The sequence below is a fragment of the Gigantopelta aegis genome, chromosome 5 (genome assembly GCF_016097555.1).
Source record: "Gigantopelta aegis isolate Gae_Host chromosome 5, Gae_host_genome, whole genome shotgun sequence".
Classification (NCBI taxonomy): Eukaryota; Metazoa; Mollusca; class Gastropoda; order Neomphalida; family Peltospiridae; genus Gigantopelta; species Gigantopelta aegis.
Genome location: NC_054703.1, coordinates 31,062,030 through 31,083,629, shown reverse-complemented (window position 1 = coordinate 31,083,629; position 21,600 = coordinate 31,062,030). Strand labels below are relative to the sequence as shown.

The 21,600-nt window shown below is 38.1% G+C and overlaps 1 protein-coding gene across 1 annotated transcript in view; it reads left to right on the top strand.

Annotated features, from left to right (window-relative positions):
• The window catches only part of LOC121373086 (cytoplasmic aconitate hydratase-like), a 65,190-nt gene that overhangs the window by 8,689 nt on the left and 34,901 nt on the right, over positions 1 to 21,600 (top strand). Inside the window, exons 3-8 of the mRNA XM_041499533.1 lie at positions 1,964 to 2,137; positions 10,697 to 10,766; positions 11,500 to 11,683; positions 13,054 to 13,193; positions 15,232 to 15,403; positions 15,670 to 15,755. Of these exons, the coding sequence (XP_041355467.1) occupies positions 1,964 to 2,137; positions 10,697 to 10,766; positions 11,500 to 11,683; positions 13,054 to 13,193; positions 15,232 to 15,403; positions 15,670 to 15,755 (826 nt within the window). The remainder of the gene's footprint in view (positions 1 to 1,963; positions 2,138 to 10,696; positions 10,767 to 11,499; positions 11,684 to 13,053; positions 13,194 to 15,231; positions 15,404 to 15,669; positions 15,756 to 21,600) is intronic.

The window sequence follows — 21,600 nt, the reverse complement described above, 5'->3', positions numbered from 1 at the left end:
AGTTGGAGTGGGAGATAACTTAAAATAAAGTAGCAGCAATGTACTCCTGTATATATCTTGATGTAGCCCAGTGGTAATGTGCTCGCTTGATGCACAATGACTGGTTTATCCAAGGCCATGGTATGTGCTGTCCTGTCTGTGGGATGGTTCATATAAAAGATCCCTTGCTACTAATGGAAAAAATGTAGTGGGTTTCCTCTCAAAGACGATATGTCAAAATTACTGAATGTTTTACATCCAGTAGCCGCTAATTAATACATCAAAGTGATCTGGTGGTGTCGTTAAACGAAACAAACTTTCAACTGTACATACATGTATTTTGGAAATGTTTAACATCCAGTAGCCGCTAATTAATACATCAAAGTGATCTGGTGGTGTCGTTAAACGAAACAAACTTTCAACTGTAAATACATGTATTTTGGAAATGTTTAATCCAGTAGCCGCTAATTAATACATCAAAGTGATATGGTGGTGTAAATTAAACATTTGAAACAAACTTTCATTACTGTAAATACATGTATTTTGGAAAGTGTTAAACATCCATGCCCGACCGCTAATTAATACACAAAGTGATCTGGTGGTGTCGTTAAACGAAAAAACTATTTTCAACTGTAAATCCCACATGTATTTTGGAAATGTTTAACATCCACGGTAGCCGCTATTAACGCATCATGGCAGTGATCTGGTGGTGTCGTTAAACGAAACAAACTTTCAACTGTAAAAATGTATTTTGGAAATACTTAACTTCCAGTAGCCGCTAATTAATACATCAATGTGATCTGGTGGTTAAGTTAAACAAAACTAACATTCAACTGTAAATACATGCATGGCTTTGGAAATTTTTAACGTCCAGTAGCATGGCTAATTAATACATCAAAGTGATATTCAATGTTGGGCTGGTAAATGTCGTTAATGCCGAAACAAACTTTCAACTGTAAATACATGGTATTTTGGAAATAAATAACTTCCAGTAGCCGCTAATTAATACATCAAAGTGATATTCAATGGTGGGTGTAAATAACTACGCCTTGCCAACAGGGCTTCTTTATGGTAGCCCCACTCCCATGGCTATGATATTCAATGTTGCTAGAAATGTTTAACAGGGCTTTATTATTACCCATGTGAATTACACTAGAACATAACAGGGCTTCTAGATTATGTAAACCCATTATAAAACATTAAAATAATGATAATTCAATGTTGAGCTAGTAAATAAAATAGACCATGCCCGATTTAAAATGGGACGTCATTAGATATAGGACGCTTCATGACCACGTTATTTTTAGCCCCACTTCCATGGCTAGTGATATTCAAACTAGTAAATAACTACTTGCAATTGCTGCGGCTTTGGTAGCCCCACTCCCATGGCTAGTGATATTCAATGTTGAGCTAGTAAATAAATATTATTGCCTTGCCCGACGGGGCTTCTAGATTATGGTAGCCCCACTTCCATGGCTAGTGATATTCAATGTTGGGCTAGTAAATAACTACTGTTGCCATGCCCGACGGCTAGTGTAAAAACAAAGAGTTGCAGTAAAGTCAATTTTGTAAATATGAATATCCTGCCCCCACCCCAACCCACCAATGTTAGTGTTTTTAAGCTCTATCTACCCCTTTAGGTGACATATCTGATTATTACTATTATTTAGTAAAATTGTATTAACTTAAAGTAGGGCTAGTGAATTTTTAATCATGGCAAGTCAATTTTTAAATCTCTGATTCCATGGCTAGTGGATGTTATAAAAGTTATAGAAGCCCTGTTATTATTTTTTTAAATTTGCAAATTGACGAATTGCCAAGTGTAAGAGTTAACTCTGTGTACAGAATAATTCATGAAAATTAAACTGAAAAGTTGAAAAACATTAAAATAATGTTAATAATTAACATAATTATTCTGTTCATATTACTGATTAAGAAAGCGAAGACGGAAAAGCTGAAGTCGATGATTACTATTTCCTTTCAGCCTTCTAAGATATTGTCCCAATCCAGGTGGAGGGGCCAAACCCAGCGACCCACAGGGGTCGGGTCAAGGTCAAGGTCTGAAGTCAAAGACGACCCCTTGCCGTATTTGCACCGACGCGTCGGGAGTGCCAGTGTTAGACACGGTGTGTCCGTTTCATGGATATAAAACTTGCGGGTTTGTCGATTTGCCTCAGAATCTCTTTCTCATTTTGATTGGTGTTAATTTGTCGTACTGCATGGCATCTGCAAACCACTAGCTAGCTTTAGAATCATAGTTCTTCCCACAGGGAACACGGTTTTCTTACTGTCGTATTTGTGCTACAAGTTATTTATTTCAGAGCCCATTGCTTTCTAAATTGCACGCAATAATTGGGGGGGTGGGGGTGTTGTGGGTTTTTTGTTATTTCCAAAACACTTACTTTTCTTCTTAGGCGAAATCTAACATTGCTTATAGAGGTCAAACCACCTTAGTGGATCCCTTCAACTGATTAGTTTTTTCTCGTTCCAACCAGTGCACCACATCTGGTCAAAGCTATGGTGTGTGCTTTCCTGTCTGTGGGAAAGTGGATATAAAAGATCCCTTGCTGTATTAGAAAAAAATGTAGCAGGTTTCCTCTGATGACTACATGTCAGAATTACCAGATGTTTGACATCCAATAGCCGATGATTAATTAATCAGTGTGCTCTAGTGGTGTCGTTAAACAAAACAACAACATTGTTCATGGAGGCTGGGAAGGACTACAGGTATTGACTGTTTTATTTTTCTCTCCAGTGTAGTTACGAGATTAGCTAATGATAAATGTGGATTAGCTGTGGTGTATAATGTGCTGGGGTGTCTGTATGTGGAGATGATAGAGTAACAGGTTTTTAATACTTGTCAATAGCTTTATACCAATTAACTGCTAACAAAAACGATTTACATGTTTTTTTTAAATACTCATGTGCTTCATTTACATTCAATTAACCGCTAACAAAAAGAGTAACACATGTGGGGGTTTTCATAGTTGTGTGCTTCAAGCCAGATAACTGCTAACAGAAAAAGAGTAACATGTGGGGGTTTAATGCATCCTCATGAGATTCATACTTAACAAAAAACAAGTAACACATGTGGGGGTTTTAATACTCATGTGCTTCAAACCAGACAACTGCAAACAAAAAGTAACACCTGTGGGTTTTTTAATACTCATGTGCTTCAAACAAGACAACTGCAAACAAAAAGAGTAACATGTGTGGTTTAAAAAAAAAATACTCATGTGCTTCAAACAAGACGACTGCAAACAAAAAGAGTAACACCTGTGGGGGTTTTAATACTCATCATCATGTGCTTCAAACCAGACAACTGCAAACAAAAAGAGTATCATGGGGGTGAGTTAATGCTCAGCATGTGCTTCATACCAAATAACTTAAAAACGAGTAACACATGCATTTTTAAATACTCGTGCTTCATACCAGATAACTGCTAACAGAAAAATAGTAACATGTGTGATTTTATATACTCAAACATGTATGTCTCGTACCAGATACATGTAACTGTCAACAAAAAATAGTAACGTGGGATTTTAAATACTTGAACATGTATGTTTCATACCAGATAATTGCTAACAAAAAAATAGTAACATGTGGGATTTTAAATACTTGAACATGTATGTTTCATACCAGATAATTGCTAACAAAAAAATAGTAACATGTGGGATTTTAAATACTCAAACGTATGATTCATACCAGATAACTGCTAAAAAAAAAGAGGAAAAAAGAGTAACATATGTGGGGGTTTTAAGAGTTTCATACCAGATAACTGCTAACAAAAATAAGAATAACGTGGTGGTTTTAAGAGTGACGTATATGGGTTACTTGATAATTGCTAACTACAAAGTGATCAGCTTTAGGAAATAAATCGTTTTGCAGATGCATTTGTTTTAATGCGTCATAAACTCTAACATTGGAAACCGGTCTAGTTGTTAAATTTATATTATTCATCAGGGCTAGCTCTATGTGTCATAAACTCTAAAATTGGAAACCGGTCTAGTTGTTAAATTTATATTATTCATCAGTGCTAGTTCTATGCGTCATGAACTCTAAAATTGGAAACCGGTCTAGTTGTTAAATTTTATATTAGTTATCAAGACTAACTCTGGCACTCGCCAAATTTGCCAGTTGGAAACCGGTCTAGTTGTTAAATTTTATTATTCATCAGCGCCATAATCTATGCGTCATGAAACTCTAACATTGGAAACTGGGTCTAGTTGTTAAATTTATATTATTATTAGCGAAAGTTCTATTGACCCAAACTCTAACATGGAGCCCTGTGAATCATAGAGGCACGTTTGACGTCCGAAGTACGGTTAATGTACTGATGCATGAATCATTACCACTTTATAGAGACACGTTTGACGTCCGAAGTACGGTTAATGTACTGATGCATGAATCATTACCACTTTATAGAGGCACGTTGGAAACCGGTCTAGTTGTTAAATTTATATTATTCATCATTGCTCTATGTGTCATAAACTCTGAAACTGGAAACCGGTCTAGTTGTTAAATTTATATTATTCATCAGCGCCAGCTCTATAGATAAACTCTAACATTGGAAACCGGTCTATGTTGTTAAATTTATATTATTCATCTGTATAGAGCTCTATGTGTCATAAACTTGAAAACTGGCAAACCGGTCTAGTTGTTAAATTTACGTTTTATTCATCAGGGCCAGCTCTGTGTGTCATAAACTCACATTACCGGTCTAGTTGTTAAATTTATATTGTTCATCAGGCCACTCTATGTGACATAAACTCGAACATTGGGTTGGTCTAGTTGACTGATTTATATTATTCATCAGTGCCTCTATGTTCATAAACTCTACGTTTGGAAACCGGTCTAGTTGATAAACTTATATTATTCATCAGTGCCAGCTCTATGTGTCATAAACTCTAAAACTGGAAACCGGTCTAGTTGATAAATTTATATTATTCATCAGTGCCAGCTCTATGTGTCATAAACTCTAAAATTGGAAACCGGTCTAGTTGATAAATTTATATTATTCATCAGTGCCAGCTCTATGTGTCATAAACTCTAACATTGGAAACCGGTCTAGTTGTTAAATTTATATTATTCATCAGTGCCAGCTCTATGTGTCATAAACTCTAAAATTGGAAACCGGTCTGTTGTAAATTTATGCATTCATCAGCGCCAGCTCTATGTTCATAAACTCTAACATTGGACGTCCGAAGTAGTTGTTAAATTATATTATTCATCAGCGCCAGCTCTATGTGTCATAAACTCTAACATTGGAAACCGGTCTAGTTGTTAAATTTATATTATTCATCAGCGCCAGCTCTGTGTGTCATAAACTCTAACATTGGAAACCGGTCTAGTTGTTAAATTTATATTATTCATCAGGGCTAGCTCTGTGTGTCATAAACTCTAACATTGGAAACCATCTAATTGTTACCACTTTATAGATTCACGTTTGACGTCCGAAGTCTAAAATTGGAAACCGGTCTAGTTGTTAAATGAATCATTACCACTTTATAGAGGCTGTTTGACGTCCGAAGTACGGTTGATGTCTGAAACAATGAATTTATTACCACTTTATAGAGGCACGTTTGACGTCCGAAGTACGGTTGATGTAACTGATGCATGAATCATTAACTTTATAGAGGCACGTTTGACGTCCGAAGTACGGTTGATGTACTGATGCATGAATCATAGCCACTTTATAGAGGCACGTTTGACGTCCGAAGTACGGTTGATGTACTGATGCATGAATCATTACCACTTTATAGAGGCACGTTTGACGTCCGAAGTACGGTTGATGTACTGATGCATGAATCATTACCACTTTATAGAGGCACGTTTGACGTCCGAAGTACGGTTGATGTACTGATGCATGAATCATTACCACTTTATAGAGGCACGTTTGACGTCCGAAGTGCGGTTAATGTACTGATGCATGAATCATTACCACTTTATAGAGGCACGTTTGACGTCCGAAGTGCAGTTAATGTACTGATGCATGAATCATTACCACTTTATAGAGGCACGTTTGACGTCCGAAGTAGGGTTGATGTACTGATGCATGAATCATTACCACTTTATAGAGGCACGTTTGACGTCCGAAGTACGGTTGATGTACTGATGCATGAATCATTACCACTTTATAGAGGCACGTTTGACGTCCGAAGTACGGTTGATGTACTGATGCATGAATCATTACCACTTTATAGAGACACGTTTGACGTCCGAAGTACGGTTGATGTACTGATGCATGAATCATTACCACTTTATAGAGGCACGTTTGACGTCCGAAGTACGGTTGATGTACTGATGCATGAATCATTACCACTTTATAGAGACACGTTTGACGTCCGAAGTACGGTTAATGTACTGATGCATGAATCATTACCTCTTTATAGAGGCACGTTTGACGTCCGAAGTACGGTTGATGTACTGATGTATGAATCATTACCATTTTTTCATTAGTCTGCTTTCACTGACTGGGTTACTCAAATATTTCTCATTCAGTTTGTTGCTGGGTATTTAAAAAGGGAAGTCACTTACTAAACAATGTGCTGAGGTGTGTCAAAATAGAAATGTTTCATTTAACGACGCACTCAACACATGTTATTTACGGCTATATGGCGTCTGAGATATGTTTAAGATCACACAGACATTGAGAAAGGAAACCCACTTCATGGGCTACTCTTTTTGATTAGCAGCAAGGGATCTTTTGTATGCACCATTCCACAGACAGGGTAGTACATACCATGGCCTTTGATATACCAGTCGTGGTGCATTGGCTGGAACGAGAAATAACCCAGTGGGCCCACTGACAGGGACTGATCCCACACCGACCACGCATCAAGCGAGCACTGTACCACTGGGCTGTGTCTCGCCCAGGTGTGTCAAAAAGTCACTAGCTCTGTTCGTGTGTATGTAAAAACAAAAAAAGTGTCCACTTAAATCCATCGTCAAAGTATCGGTAGTGTCAATTAAGATTGCATGTCTCCACCTATGTTCAATTTAGGAGAGGGACGTTGCCCAGTGGTAAAGTGATCACCTGATGGTCGGTCTAGGTGTCAATTAAGATTGCATGTCTGCACCTATATTCAATTTAGGGGAGGGACGTAGCCCAGTGGTAAAGTGATCACCTGATGCTCGGTCTAGGTGTCAATTAAGATTGCATGTCTCCACCTATATTCAATTTAGGAGAGGGACGTAGCTCAGTGGTAAAGTGATCACCTGATGGTCGGTCTAGGTGTCAATTAAGATTGCATGTCTGCACCTATATTCAATTTAGGACATAGACGTAGCCCAGTGGTAAAGTGATCACCTGATGCCCGGTCGGTCTAGGTATCAATTAAGATTGCATGTCTACACCAATATTCAAGATCGATCCTTGTTGGTGGGCTCATTTCTCGTTCCAGCCAGTGCACCACGACTGGTATATCAAAGGCTTTGGTACATGTATGTGCTATTTTGTTTGTGGAATATAGTGCATATAACAGATCCCTTTGTACTAATGGAAAATGTTGCAGGTTTCCTCTCTAAGACTATGTTAAGGCTCAAAAGTACCAAATGTTTAACATCTAACAGCCGATGATTAATAAATCAATGTGTTCTAGTGGTGTCATTAAACAAAACAAACTTTAAACTATCTTCAATTTGCTTTCAGTTTGGCTTAGCATGGTTTCAGTCAATGGGGTGGGTGGGATCACAAAGTTAGTCGATAAGGGAAGAGGGGTTGCATAGTTACAGTCAATAAGGGGAGGGTATACATAGTCACAGTCAATAAGGGAAGGGGGTATACATAGTCACAGTTAATAAGGGAAGGGGTATACATAGTCAATAAGGGAAGGGAGTATACATAGTCACAGTTAATGGGGTGGGGTAGGGTGGGGTCACAGGTCGTCAATAAGGGGAGGGGTTGCATAGTTCCAGTCAATAAGGGAGGGGGTATACATAGTCAATAAGGGGAGGGGTTGCATAGTTCCAGTCAATAAGGGAGGGGGTATACATAGTCAATAAGGGGAGGGGTTGCATAGTTCCAGTCAATAAGGGAGGGGGTATACATAGTCAATAAGGGGGGGGTATACATAGTTTCAGTCAATAAATGGAGGGAGGGGTGCTTATAATTTTTCATGGGGACTATTTAAACCTTTTCTGGGCTAATCAATAAAAATGCATGTATATTGGAGGCATTAAACTTTTTCAAACTAATTATCTACAGCATTGTGGTTAATAAACATTGTTAAACATTGTTTTTCAAAATTATTTTTAAAGCGTAATTACTGTCACTGGTCAGACCTAGCTAAACATTCCTTTCCTTTGGGTATAGAATGTAACATGTTTCTACTTTGGTGTTGTGTGTCTGCATACCTGGTTTACTTACCCTTCAGTGATTCAGTGTTGTGTAGCCTGAGTACTCTGCCGTTCAAGAGCTAGACGGACATTTGGACGGTTATGGTCGCTCTCTGCCGTTCAAGAGCTAGACGGACATTTGGACGGTTATGGTCGCTCTCTGCCGTTCGAGAGCTAGACAGACATTTGGACGGTTATGGTCACTCTCTGCCGTTTAAGAGCTAGATGGGACATTTGGACAGTTGTGATCGCTCTCTGCCATTCGAGAGCTAGATGGACATTTGGACGGTTATCATCGCTCTCTGCCATTCGAGAGCTAGATGGACATTTGGACGGTTATCATCGCTCTCTGCCATTCGAGAGCTAGATGGACATTTGGACGGTTATCATCGCTCTCTGCCGTTTAAGAGCTAGATGGACATTTGGACGGTTATCGTCGCTCTCTGCCATTCGAGAGCTAGACGGACATTTGGACGGTTATGATCGCTCTCTGCTGTTTGGGAACTAGATGGACATTTGGACGGTTATGATCACTCTCTGCCATTCGAGAGCTAGACAGACATTTGGACGGTTATCATCGCTCTCTGCCATTCGAGAGCTAGATGGACATTTGGACGGTTATCATCGTTCTCTGCCATTCGAGAGCTAGACAGACATTTGGACGGTTATGATCGCTCTCTGCCATTCGAGAGCTAGACAGACATTTGGACGGTTATGATCGCTCTCTGCCATTCGAGAGCTAGACAGACATTTGGACGGTTATCATCGCTCTCTGCCATTCGAGAGCTAGATGGACATTTGGACGGTTATCATCGTTCTCTGCCATTCGAGAGCTAGACAGACATTTGGACGGTTATGATCGCTCTCTGCCATTCGAGAGCTAGACAGACATTTGGACGGTTATCATCGCTCTCTGCCATTCGAGAGCTAGACGGACATTTGGACGGTTATGATCGCTCTCTGCCGTCAGAGAGCTAGACAGACATTTGGACGGTTATGATTGCTCTCTGCCGTTCGAGAGCTAGACGGACATTTGGACAGTTATCATCGCTCTGTATACTGTTCGAGAGCTAGACGGACATTTGGACGATTATCATCGCTCTCTGCCGTTCAAGAGCTAGACAGACATTTGGACGTTATCATCACTCTCTATACTGTTAGAGAGCTAGATGGACATTTGGACGGTTATCATCACTCTCTATACTGTTAGAGAGCTAGACAGACATTTGGATGTTATCATCACTCTGTATACTGTTTGAGAGCTAGATGGACATTTGGACGGTTATCATCGCTTTCTGCCCTGCAAGAGCTAGACAGACATTTGGACGTTATCATGACTCTATACTGTTCGAGAGCTAGATGGACATTTGGACGGTTATCATCGCTCTCTGCCGTTCAAGAGCTAGACAGACATTTGGATAGTTATCATCGCTCTCTACTGTTCGAGAGCTAGACAGACATTTGGACGGTTACCATCACTCTCTGCCGTTCAATGGCTAGACGGACTTTTGGACGGTTATGGTCACTCTCTGCCGTTCGAGAGCTAGACGGACATTTGGATGGTTATGATCGCTCTGCCATTCGAGAACTAGATGGACATTTGAGCGGTTATGATCACTCTGCCATTCGAGAACTAGACGGACATTTGGACGGTTATGATCGCTTTGCCATGTCCGTCTAGCTCTCTGACGGCAGAGAGCGATCATAGTTGTCCAAATGTCCGTCTAGCTCTCTGACGGCAGAGAGTGATCATAACCATCCAAATGTCTGTCTAGCTCTCTGACGGCAGAGAGCGATCATAGTTGTCCAGATATCTGTCTAGCTCTTGAACGGTGGAGTACTCGGGATAAATGTTGTAGAGCTGGGTTTTAATCTCGAGGTTGATCACTGAAAAGTGCTGGCATGAAACGCTTTTGTGAAATAATGCAAGTTTCTTCTTAGGTGTTTCTGCATACATGTCTTATGTCCTATGTCTTTCAGTGCTGATGATGACCGGCCTCGGTGGCGTCGTGGCAGGCCATCGGTCTACAGGCTGGTAGGTACTGGGTTCAGATCCCAGTCGAGGCATGGAATTTTTAATCCAGATACCGACTCCAAACCCTGAGTGAGTGCTCCGCAAGGCTCAATGGGTAGGTGTAAACCACTTGCACCGACCAGTGATCCATAACTGGTTCAACAAAGGCCATGGTTTGTGCTATCCTGCCTGTGGGAAGCGCAAATAAAAGATCCCTTGCTGCCTGTCGTAAAAGAGTAGCCTATGTGGCGACAGCGGGTTTCCTCTAAAAAAATCTGTGTGGTCCGTAACCATATGTCTGATGCCATATAACCGTAAATAAAATGTGTTGAGTGCGTCGTTAAATAAAACACTTCTTTCTTTCAGTGCTGATGCATTAGAGCAAAATCAGGAACTGGAATTTTCAAGGAATCAGGAGAGATTTCTCTTCTTGAAGGTAAATATTAAAATACAACTTTTATTTATGTGTATATATATAAAAAAATATATATACAAACTTCCCACCATTAGCAGTGTTTCTGCCAGAAAGAAATTTTTTAGGTATGGCGCTATGGAATTGAATTCGACCACAGTCAACTAGGGGTATGGGGGGCCTCCCCCTGAAAGAAAATGGGTTAAGAAAATCATACAGTATTGATAAGAGTAATTAATTTTATCAAAATATCAGCTTAAAAAAAGAAATCTGCAAACAAATTTGGATATGGCGCCATACCTGTTTTACCCTCTGGCAGAAACACTGCTGATACATTTTTTTTTTTTTTCTCATTGGATAACGAACGTCACTAAAAACCTAAGTGTTATCCTTCGATAAACTTCAAACAATTGTATCGTTATGGCAGATGGGACGTCATTACATAAAACAGGTCATGGAAAGCATGTTAGTAACTGATTTATGTGAAATATTTTCATATACTTACCATTTATGACACCTTATAGCCAATGTGTATTTTTGTGTGCTGGGGTGTCGTTAACATTCATTCATTCGATTTATGTGTATTTTTAACTAAATAAGTTGTGTTGTTTGTAACTGTGAGCCTTGACAAATACTGATTAACGTAGACTCAGTTGATATTTTCTATATTAAAAAAACACTCATGACAAATCCTCTATTTATTAAACATTTCTAAAATGAAATTGTTTCTGTGTATTTCTCATGTTTGTTGTGTCAGTGGGGTGCCAAGGCCTTGAAGAACCTGACAATTGTCCCTCCGGGCTCTGGTATAGTGCACCAAGTTAACCTTGAATACCTCGCAAGAGTTGTCTTCACCACCGACGGAGTTATGTATCCTGACAGCGTGGTTGGAACGGACTCGCACACAACGATGATCAATGGATTGGGAATTGTTGGTTGGGGTGAGCTTACATTGTTGATAGCAGAAACATATGGCATGAGTTTGACCACCACCACCCACCCATTTCAGTGGTTAGGGTTACGTTTAGTATTAGGGTTAGGGTTAGTCTTTAGAGCCTTTGACATAGAGAGGTTCCAAACATTTAATAAAAATCATGGATGGGATGTAGCCCAGTGGTAAAGCACCTCGACTGCAGTATCAAAGGCTGTGGTATGTGCTATCTTGTCTGTGGGATGATGCATGTAAAAGATCACTTGCTACTAATGGAAAAAAATGTAGCAGGTTTTTTGTCTAAAACTATGTTAGAATTACCAAATGTTTGACACCCAGTAGCCGATGATTAATTAATCAATGTGTTCTAGTGGTGTCATTAAAGCAGGTTTCTTCTCTAACACTATATAGCCGATGATTAATTAATCAATGTGTTCTAGTGGTGTCGTTAAAGCAGGTTTCTTGTCTAAAACTATATAGCCGATGATTAATTAATCAATGTGTTCTAGTGGTGTCGTTAAAGCAGGTTTCTTGTCTAAAACTATATAGCCGATGATTAATTAATCAATGTGTTCTAGTGGTGTCGTTAAAGCGGGTTTCTTGTCTAAAACTATATAGCCGATGATTAATTAATCAATGTGTTCTAGTGGTGTCGTTAAAGCGGGTTTCTTGTCTAAAACTATATAGCCGATGATTAATTAATCAATGTGTTCTAGTGGTGTCGTTAAAGCGGGTTTCTTGTCTAAAAAATGTGTTCTAGTGGTGTCGTTAAAGCAGGTTTCTTGTCTATATAGCCGATGATTAATTAATCAATGTGTTCTAGTGGTGTCGTTAAAGCAGGTTTCTTCTCTAAAACTATATAGCCGATGATTAATTAATCAATGTGTTCTAGTGGTGTCGTTAAAGCAGGTTTCTTGTCTAAAGACTATATAGCCGATGATTAATTAATCAGTGTGTTCTAGTGGGTCCAATGATGGCGTTCGAACCAAGACAGACTGCACATCAAGTGAGTACTACATCCTGCCCCGTCCCAGTCAATGCACCATGATTCATATACAGTTGTATAAAAGTTTGTGGTATATGCTGTCTTGTCTGTGAAAAAGTGCATATACATGTATGATCCGTTTCAGGTGATGGGAAAAATGTAGTGAAGTGTCCTTTAAGAATATTAGTCAGAAGAAGAAGTTTGTTTTGTTTAATGACACCACTAGAGCACATTGATTTATTAATCATCAGCTACTGGATGTCAAAAATATTCATCTGTCAGAAACATCCAATAGAGCTCTAGTGATAAAGAAAAAAATCAATGTGCTCTAGTGGTGTCATTAAAAAAAAAACAAGTTTTTCAAACATTCCTTTCTTCTCTTGTGTGTTGTCAAGGTGTTGGCGGAATCGAAGCGGAGGCGGTGATGCTGGGTCAGTCGGTCAGTATGGTATTACCCGAGGTCATCGGCTACAAGCTGACTGGAACTCTGTCGCCCCTAGTCACTTCGACAGACGTCGTACTCACGGTCACCAAGGTAACAAACACTTAGGGAGTTTCCACAGTTGATTAATGGGGGAGGGGAGGAGAGACCCCCTAGTCACTTCGACAGACGTCGTACTCACGGTCACCTAGGTAACAAACACTTCGGAAGTTTCCACAGTTGATTAATGGGGGAGGGGAGGAGAGACCCCCTAGTCACTTCGACAGACTTCGTACTCACGGTCACCTAGGTAACAAACACTTAGGGAGTTTCCACAGTTGATTAATGGGGGAGGGGAGGAGAGACTCCCTAGTCACTTCAACAGGCGTTGTATGTACTACCCTGTCTGTGGGATGGTGCATATAAAAGATTCCGTGCTGCTAATCGAAAAGAGTAGACCATGAAGTGGCGAAAGCGGGTTTCCTCTCAATATCTGTATGGCCCTTTACCATATTTCCGATGCCATATAACCGTAAATATATTGTGTTGAGTGCGTCGTTAAATAAAACATTTCTTTCTTTCTTTTCCTCAAGTTTATTTTCTCGTAATTCCAAAATTTGTCACCATAAAAAATTAAGGAATATTGCACTTCCAAAACTCGAAGTTTGTGGAGTGACTGAGCCTTTTAACTGTACCGGTAATACTTTAAAGAAAAATGAATTGTCACCCAAGCCAAGCGTGAGTGCCCCGACTGGACTCGGCTATCAATGATACACGCTGTAATTACAGAATAATAGATCGCCAACTATGCGGAACAAAATGATCCTACATGCCTGCATTTGGTTGTCGGTGTTTGTACACGGCAGCGGGCCTCATTACACAAAGTACGGATAGTCTTGTAATCTTCAAAGAACTGTTGTAATAACAATTAACGCTGTTTGTTTTTTCTCTTAAACGAGTGAATCATGTCAAATTTGTTATTTAAGTGTGAATTCAAAATGATTCATTACTAGTCATTTAGTTATGTTAGAAACTGAAATGCTGCTCAATCTGTGCAAGATTACAGACACAGTAATGAAAGACGATTTTTTAAGCAAGTGTGCCAAACAATCTTTAATTACAAAATTTGTCTGATAGTTCTGCTCTTTGTACTTTGTGATTTGAGAGCTATAAATTATTTTGTACTGTTCTGAATGTTTTATATGTGAAAAAAGTACTTAACCTAGTGCTATTTGGCATACAGTGTTTTGATTTGTTATGTTATGTCCCGCTATGTTAGTGAGGGTTTTTTAAAATGATTTTTGTGATTTACAATAATTTTGCTATTTATATTGTGTCTTTTTTATTTAGTAAACAAATGTACTTAGTGCTAATCGACATCCAGTATTTTAATTTATTAATAAATACAATAAAAGTACATAGAGATGTACGTCAAATTGATCGGATTTATCTCGTTTCTGTTAATATTTACTTAGTTTTATCATATACACAGAAGGAATGTGCTAACATCTGTGTGTTGGGGACAGGGATGGAGCAGCAAACGTGTCTTCCGATATCAACGAAATGATAATACTACAATGCAGTTTCACTTTGGAGTCTGCTGTACGAATTTCGAAAACTCGAACTCCCTGAAACTCGAACTATTTCGTCGTCCCCTTCAACTTCGAGTTAACGAAGTTCGACTGTATATTGTATAGTATTAATTTTTTAAAATCTAACTTCGGGTAATTAGTTTTTAAATAAATTTTAGAAATAAAACCCTATTGTATTTATAGGATGTTAAACAAGCTTCCATTTCGTATCATGTTTATGTTCCAAGTGAAATAACTTTCAATTATCACTAGCTTTACCAAGTGACAATGAAAATTATTCACGAGGGACATAAACATGGTACAAAATGGTAGCACGTTTAATATCCTATTTATTACCCGTAATTGATCTTAATTTTAAATCACTCAACTCGTTTGGTTGGCGTTCCTTTAAGGTTGAGGTGCGTCAATCAATGAGGTTATTATGTGACGTCGGAAGTGTTACGTCGCACTTGGCATTCTAGTGGGACATATCACTTTGATATGTACCAAGATATTTTTAACCATATGGATAATAATATCAAATATTTCATAGATTTTTAGTTTTTTGTTTTCAATTGTAGCATTTACGGCAGATTGGCGTTGTTGGGAAGTTTGTGGAATTTTTTGGTCCAGGAATCGTCCAATTGTCCATCGCTGACCGCGCAACAATTTCCAATATGTGCCCGGAGTATGGAGCAACAGTCGGTTACTTCCCGATAGACGAACAGAGCATTGAGTATCTGAAACAGACAGGTTAGAGTCGTTGGTTACTTCCCGATAGACAAACAGAGCATTGAGTATCTGAAACAGGTTAGAGTCGTTGGTTACTTCCCAATAGACAAACAGAGCATTGAGTTTCTGAAACAGACAGGTTAGAGTTGTTGGTTACTTCATGATAGACGAAGAGAGCATTGAGTATCTGAAACAGACAGGTAAGTTGTTGGTTACTTCACAAGAGACAAACAGAGCATTGAGTATCTGAAATAAACAGGTTAGAGTCATTGGTTACTTCCCAATAGACGAACAGAGCATTGAGTATCTGAAACAGGTTAGAGTCATTGGTTACTTCCCGATAGACGAACAGAGCATTGAGTATCTCAAACAAGTTTGTTGTTGGTTACTTCCCGATAGACGAACAGCATTGAGTATCTCAAACAGACAGGTTAGAGTTGTTGGTTACTTCCCGATAGACAAACAGAGCATTGAGTATCTGAAACAGACAGGTTAGAGTTGTTGGTTACTTCATGATAGAAGAAAAGAGCATTGAGTATCTGAAACAAACAGGTCAGATATCTTGATGTGTTTTATTTCTACTCCTAGTAGTTAAAAACTGCAGTCTGTCACTGATATCTTGATGTGTTTTGTTTCTACTCCTAGTAGTCTGTCACTGATATCTTGATGTGTTTTATTTCTACTCCTAGTAGTTAAAAACTGCGGTCTGTCACTGATATCTTGATGTGTTTTATTTCTACTCCTAGTAGTTAAAAACTGCGGTCTGTCACTGATATCTTGATGTGTTTTATTTCTACTCCTAGTAGTTAAAAACTGCGGTCTGTCACTGATATCTTGATGTGTTTTATTTCTACTCCTAGTAGTTAAAAACTGCTAGTCTGTCACTGATATCTTGATGTGTTTTATTTCTACTCCTAGTAGTTAAAAACTGCGGTCTGTCACTGATATCTTGATGTGTTTTATTTCTACTCCTAGTAGTTAAAAACTGCGGTCTGTCACTGATATCTTGATGTGTTTTATTTCTACTCGTAGTTAAAAACTGGTCTGTCACTGATATCTTGATGTGTTTTATTTCTACTCCTAGTAGTTAAAATGTGTTTTATTTCTACTCCTAGTCTAAAAACTGATATCTTGATATCTTGATGTTTTTATTTCTACTCCTAGTAGTTAAAAACTGCGGTCTGTCACTGATATCTTGATGTGTTTTATTTCTACTCCTAGTACCGGTAGTTAAAAACTGTGGTCTGTCACTGATATCTTGATGTGTTTTATTTCTACTCCTAGTAGTTAAAAACTGCGGTCTGTCACTGATATCTTGATGTGTTTTATTTCTACTCCTAGTAGTTAAAAACTGCGGTCTGTCACTGATATCTTGATGTGTTTTATTTCTACTCCTAGTAGTTAAAAACTGCGGTCTGTCACTGATATCTTGATGTGTTTTATTTCTACTCCTAGTAGTTAAAAACTGCGGTCTGTCACTGATATCTTGATGTGTTTTATTTCTACTCCTAGTAGTCTGTCACTGATATCTTGATGTGTTTTGTTTCTACTCCTAGTAGTCTGTCACTGATATCTTGATGTGTTTTATTTCTACTCCTAGTAGTTAAAAACTGCGGTCTGTCACCGATATCTTGATGTGTTTTATTTCTACTCCTAGTAGTTAAAAACTGTCACTGATATCTTGATGTGTTTTGTTTCTACTCCTAGTAGTTCCTAGTAGTTAAAAATGTGCGGTCTGTCACTGATATCTTGATGTGTTTTATTTCTACTCCTAGTAGTTAAAAATTGCCTTTTTTTGGTCTGTCACTGATATCTTGATGTGTTTTGTTTCTACTCCTAGTAGTTAAAAACTGCGGTCTGTCACTGATATCTTGATGTGTTTTATTTCTACTCCTAGTAGTTAAAAACTGCGTCTGTCACTGATATCTTGATGTGTTTTATTTCTACTCCTAGTAGTTATAAAACTGTGGTCTGTTTACTGATATCTTGATGTGTTTTGTTTCTACTCGTAGTATTAAAAACTGCGGTCTGTCACTGATATCTTGATGTGTTTTATTTCTACTCCTAGTAGTTAAAAACTGTCACGGTCTGTCACCGATATCTTGATGTGTCAGTTAATTTCTAGTAGTAAAAGTCTGTCACTGATATCTTGATGTGTTTTATTTAATACTCCTAGTAGTTAAAGTTACTGCGGTCTAATTCCGGTATATTTCACACGATGTCCGCTGTGACTGATATCTTGATGTGTTTTATTTCTACTCATAAGGCTGATGTGTTTACCGTACTCCTAGTAGTTAAAAAAACTGTGGTCTGTCACTGATATCTTGATGTGTTTTATGTGTTTTTTCTACTCCTAGTAGTTAAAAACTGCGGTCTGTCACTGATATCTTGATGTGTTTTATTTCTACTAATGATCAGATTATCTCTGGGAAAAATGTGTCTGTTAAATTTTATGTTTGTAAGCAGTAAAAAAACAACTAACTGGTCTGTCACTGATATCTTGATGTGTATTTATTTCTACTCCTAGTAGTTAAAAACTTTGGTCTGTCACTGTATAATCACTGTTTTAACATAACTCTTGTCTGTAATCTTGATATACTAATTGATGTGTTTTATTTCTACTCCTAGTAGTTGACAAAACATATTGGTCTGTCACTGATATCTTGATGTGTTTTATTTCTACTCCTAGTAGTTAAAAACTGCGGTCTGTCACTGATATCTTGATGTGTTTTATTTCTACTCATAGTAGTTAAAAACTGCGGTCTGTCACTGATATCTTGATGTGTTTTATTTCTACTCCTAGTAGTTAAAAACTGTGGTCTGTCACTGATATCTTGATGTGTTTTATTTCTACTCCTAGTAGTTAAAAACTGCAGTCTGTCACTGATATCTTGATGTGTTTTATTTCTACTCCTAGTAGTTAAAAACTGCGGTCTGTCACTGATATCTTGATGTGTTTTATTTCTACTCCTAGTAGTTAAAAACTGCGGTCTGTCACTGATATCTTGATGTGTTTTATTTCTACTAGTTAAAAAGTAGTTAAAAACTGATGTGGTCTATTTCTACTGCTAGTAGTCTCTCACTGATATCTTGATGTGTTTTATTTCTACTCCTAGTAGTTAAAAACTGTGGTCTGTCACTGATATCTTGATGTGTTTTATTTCTACTCCTAGTAGTTAAAAACTGTGGTCTGTCACCGATATCTTGATGTGTTTTATTTCTACTCCTAGTAGTTAAAAACTGCAGTCTGTCACTGATATCTTGATGTGTTTTATTTCTACTCCTAGTAGTTAAAAACTGCGGTCTGTCACTGATATCTTGATGTGTTTTATTTCTACTCCTAGTAGTTAAAAACTGCGGTCTGTCACTGATATCTTGATGTGTTTTATTTCTACTCCTAGTAGTCTGTCACTGATATCTTGATGTGTTTTGTTTCTACTCCTAGTAGTCTGTCACTGATATCTTGATGTGTTTTATTTCTACTCCAAGTAGTTAAAAACTCCAAGGAGGGGGGAATTATCCATTACATGGGGTCATGTCAGTACTGCCTGGTGGCCCCAGTGCTGTGCTCCCTAATCCCTCTCAGCCGGCTCCTATAGATCATGTTCTATCCACTCAACTTCTGGCAGGCTTGGCACCCAAAACCTAATATTAAATTAACCATTTAAACTTTTATAACCCTAAACAACCCGTAGGCTGCTAGGATTGGACTGAACTGCGTTTGGACACTGTGGGGTGTGGGGGTGATGGGATGCCAGGAGTTAGGGCATTATTTGGGGCTATAGGCGTAGGTGTTTCGGCCTTGGACTTTGTGTAGGGCTGGCCTCCCATCCCTCCTAACCCTCACCTGGTCACACCAATGTTTAAAATATGATTGGCAGCCCCTTTCCTTTTAACCTCCCATGGGCTTAATGAATATTGTTTTATAATTATTATTAATTTTAGACCAGCCCATCTAAATTTGCGCCAAAATTATATTATATTAATAATTTATATAGGTTAGGAATGTTAATAAGCCAAAACTTATTAACCCCAATTTTCCCCTTTTTTATACGTTTGGCGTTAATATTCAAAATTTCAAAATTGACCCTATTTGTTAGGTTATCCCTGTCCTGAGTTAGACACTCTGATCCTATCGGAGGCCGGACTCGGGATAGACATGTTCAAAACCCTAGTGGTGTATGGACACGTTAAATTAGTTATTGAGCCAAGCTAAGCCACTCAACTAAAATTATATAAATTAATTGAATTGGAGATGGGTGAGTTTAATCTTTATTTTAAATAAATTTTTAATAATTTACAAAATTTATATATTTATATATAATTGTATATATTATTTTAATTTGAATTTTTAGTGTGGTGTTGTATGTTGTATGAAAGGGTGTGAATGGAGGTCGGCTTGGGATATAGGGGGGAATTTATCTGGCAGTAAAACTTCCTCCCGCTACTTGGCTTGAGTTGTATATATTGTTTGGGTTTTTTTACTTTTGGTGGTTCTTTTTTAAAATAATTAAAAATTGATAAATATTTTTTAAAAGCATGCCGTTTTTTTAATGTTATTATTTTTATCATGTTTTTATCCTTTTGTGTAATAAAAATTAAAATTTAGCTTGTGCTAACTGTTCTTTTTTAAATATTATATTTATTTTTAGAAATGCTTGCTCTAAAATGCGACTAAAATAAATTTAATTAAAGTAAATTTAAATTTTATATTAAAAAATAAAATAAAAATTAGTTTGGTTTTGAACCAAAATTTTAATCTAGATCTGCGCATCTTAATTTAATAATTATTAGTTCCCTAACCCCATTCCTAAAAATAATGACTCAAAATTTTCCCGTAGTATTACTGTCCCGAGCCACGCCACTGGCTATCCAGAGACAGGGCCCAGGACAGTCAACCCTGAAACCATAGAGGTATATGAGCATGTTAAAGGTTCTCTCCCTCCCTCCCTCCCTCCCTCCCTCTCTCTCTCTCTCTCTCTCTCTCTCTCTCTCTCTCTCTCTCTCTCTCTCTCTCTCTCTCTCTCTCTCTCTCTCTCTGTGTTCCACTGGTAATAATCTCACCTTTTGACCAGAGCTCTGTTCTCAAAGGTAGTTATCTCCCTTTTCTATACTCTACTTTGGTAATTATTTCGCCTTTTGACTAAGTAGAGGTGGAGAAATGTGATACATTGATCCATCTCGGAATCTTGTTTTCACAGAAGTGATTACCTCCCTTCCTCCATATTGTCTTACAGAATTATCTCCCATTATCTCTATTTTTATCTTGGGTAACGGTAAGTTTAAAAGTTTGTTTTTGTTTAATGACACAATAGAGCACATTAATTTAATAATCATCGGCTGTTGGATGTCAAACATTTGTTAATTCAGACATATAGTCTTAGGAAACTACATTTTTGCATTAGTAGCTAGGGATATTTTATATGCACCATCCCACAGACAGAATAGCAGATACCACGGCCTTTGATATACCGGTCATGGTGCACTGGCTGGAATGAGAAATAACCCAATTGGCCCACCGACGGGGATTGATACCTGACCGACCATGCATCAGGTAGCAAGTGCTTTACCACTGGGCTAGTTGAATGTTGGAAGTGATTCAAACTTTTCTTAGCACCGTAAACACCACCAATCCTGCCATTAGTGACAGACCTCTGTGTTGACGTGGTTAAGCCATCGGACATAAGGCTGGTAGGTACAGGGTTCGCAGCCCGTTACTGGCTCCCATCCAGAGCAAGTTTTAATGACTCAGTGGTAGGTGTAAGACCACTACTCCCTCTTCTCTTTCACTAAACACTAACCAACTACCAACTAACTCGCTGTCCTGATAGCTGAGGTGTGTGCCAAGGACAGCGTGCTTGAACATAAATTGGATATAAGTATGAAAATAAGTTAAAATGAAATGAAATTCCATTAGTGATAAGTGTGACATTTTGGGGAAGGTATTGGAGGTTTTTATTGTTCAATTATCCCAGTGTTTATACTCAAATAACAATTTAATTTTTGAAATGACAGTGATAAGTGTGACATATTGGAGGTTTTTGTTGTTCAATTATCCCAATGTAGGCATATTACCAAAAACTACGATTTGACAGACTATTGAAACAGAATACACCCTAATTTGCATATCTAGGTCACACTTGTTTGTCAAATGATTCTTAATCGATTGGAAAACCCAAAATAAAACGTTTTCGATGTCAGTTTTTTAAAAATATATA